General features: G+C 41.6%; 1 protein-coding gene across 1 annotated transcript; it reads left to right on the forward strand.

Moving 5' to 3' along the window:
• The first annotated feature begins 313 nt into the window (after positions 1–313).
• Positions 314–1,090, forward strand: LOC120164227 (ethylene-responsive transcription factor 13-like). The gene has a single exon (XM_039173987.1). It carries the CDS (start codon positions 314–316, stop codon positions 1,085–1,087), a length of 774 nt encoding a protein of 257 aa, XP_039029918.1. The 3' UTR covers positions 1,088–1,090.
• The last annotated feature ends 411 nt before the right edge of the window (positions 1,091–1,501 follow it).

The raw sequence follows: 1,501 nt of genomic DNA on the forward strand, positions 1-1,501 counted from the left end.
GTTATACTAATAAAATAAATAAAACAAAACTATTCTTTAATAAAAGGAAGAAACGTGGCGTTCCAGGCACATTATGGGAATATTGGTGCATCATTATTATATTTTGTACATATGATATGGGTGCTTTAGTGAAACAAATACAACATGTGCTTAATTAAAATTCCCTTCCCCCACTTCTAAATTTAATTAATTTAATAATAATGTCCGAACGCCAAAGGAACATTCAGGGAAATTGATGTCAAATTGTTTCTTTCTTCCTATATAAACCCACAGTACCATTCGCCCTTCGCCATGTCTTCACTAAACCCTAGAAATGAATATGGAGATTTTGTCTGAATCAGATTTCAACATCCTTGAATCTTTTCAACGTTTCTTAGATAGTTTTGACGAATCTCAACCTCCTCCACCGCCGCCAACAACAACTTCCACCTGCAATAATATTGTTCTTAAACCTTCCTATAACCGGAGTTCAAGTTTTGGTTGTATCTGTTTCAATGAAAGTTGGGGTGATTTGCCTTTAAAGATTGATGATTCCGAAGATATGCTGCTTTACACTACTTTACACGATGCGGTAAACTCAGGGTGGAGCCCTTTAAAAGACGTTGATTCGAAAGCGGTTGAATGCAGCGAAGAGAAGGATAGGATCAAAGCGGAGCGTAAACCCAACGTGCCCCCGTCGAGGGGGGCGAGCTTTAAAGGAGTGAGGAGAAGGCCGTGGGGGAAGTACGCGGCAGAGATAAGGGATCCTAAGAGGAACGGTTCGAGGATTTGGCTGGGGACTTACGAGACGCCTGAGGATGCTGCATTGGCTTACGATAGAGCCGCTTTCGAAATGCGTGGGGCTAAGGCTAAATTGAATTTCCCTCACTTGATTGGCTCTAGTGATCGGGAGCCGATCAGAGTGGGCTCAAGGCGTCGCTCACTGCAACCTCCAGCTTCCCCACCGCCCCCCAAGAGAAGGAAGAGTACGGGTGCAAGTAACTCGACGGCTACAGCCGAGGAACCGGGGAACGCAACCTTAGCTGCGCCAATGGAGGTCATTCAAATGAGTTCATGGACACCTGGAGACCAGTTTTGGAATTTCTAGTTACTTAAACAGTCGACCCGAGTATTTTGATATTTGATAATTTTCCTCCTATAGTTTTTTTTAAGTTGTTTTTACTCGTACGAGTATTTAAAGCACCTTGCTATCAGAAATAACTCAACTATATCATTATTCTAGGATTTTTTTAAATATTTTAACTAATGATGATATTTTAGTCATTATGATCCATAAGGACGATTTAAACTTCGGGTGATTGGATATCTGTTAACGCAAATCTCCTTCTTATTGAGTCGATCAAATGGTTCCAACCAATTAGCTGTTTTCACTTCTTGGCCACCCTTTCCATTCGAAATGACGCCATCGTTACACGGTGATAGTCCTTTGCTATCAAGCACGTGTATGGCAACCAAATACTATTTCAAGTACCTAATACGTCTTTGGGACGGGTATGAGTGG

This window comes from Hibiscus syriacus, unplaced genomic scaffold (assembly GCF_006381635.1).
Source record: "Hibiscus syriacus cultivar Baekdansim isolate YM2019G1 unplaced genomic scaffold, ASM638163v2 tig00111506_pilon, whole genome shotgun sequence".
NCBI classification, from domain to species: domain Eukaryota; kingdom Viridiplantae; phylum Streptophyta; class Magnoliopsida; order Malvales; family Malvaceae; genus Hibiscus; species Hibiscus syriacus.

Bases quoted from the DNA above. Each gene is read 5' to 3' on its own strand.
- LOC120164227 (XM_039173987.1), top strand. From the start codon at position 314: ATGAATATGGAGATTTTGTCTGAATCAGATTTCAACATCCTTGAATCT.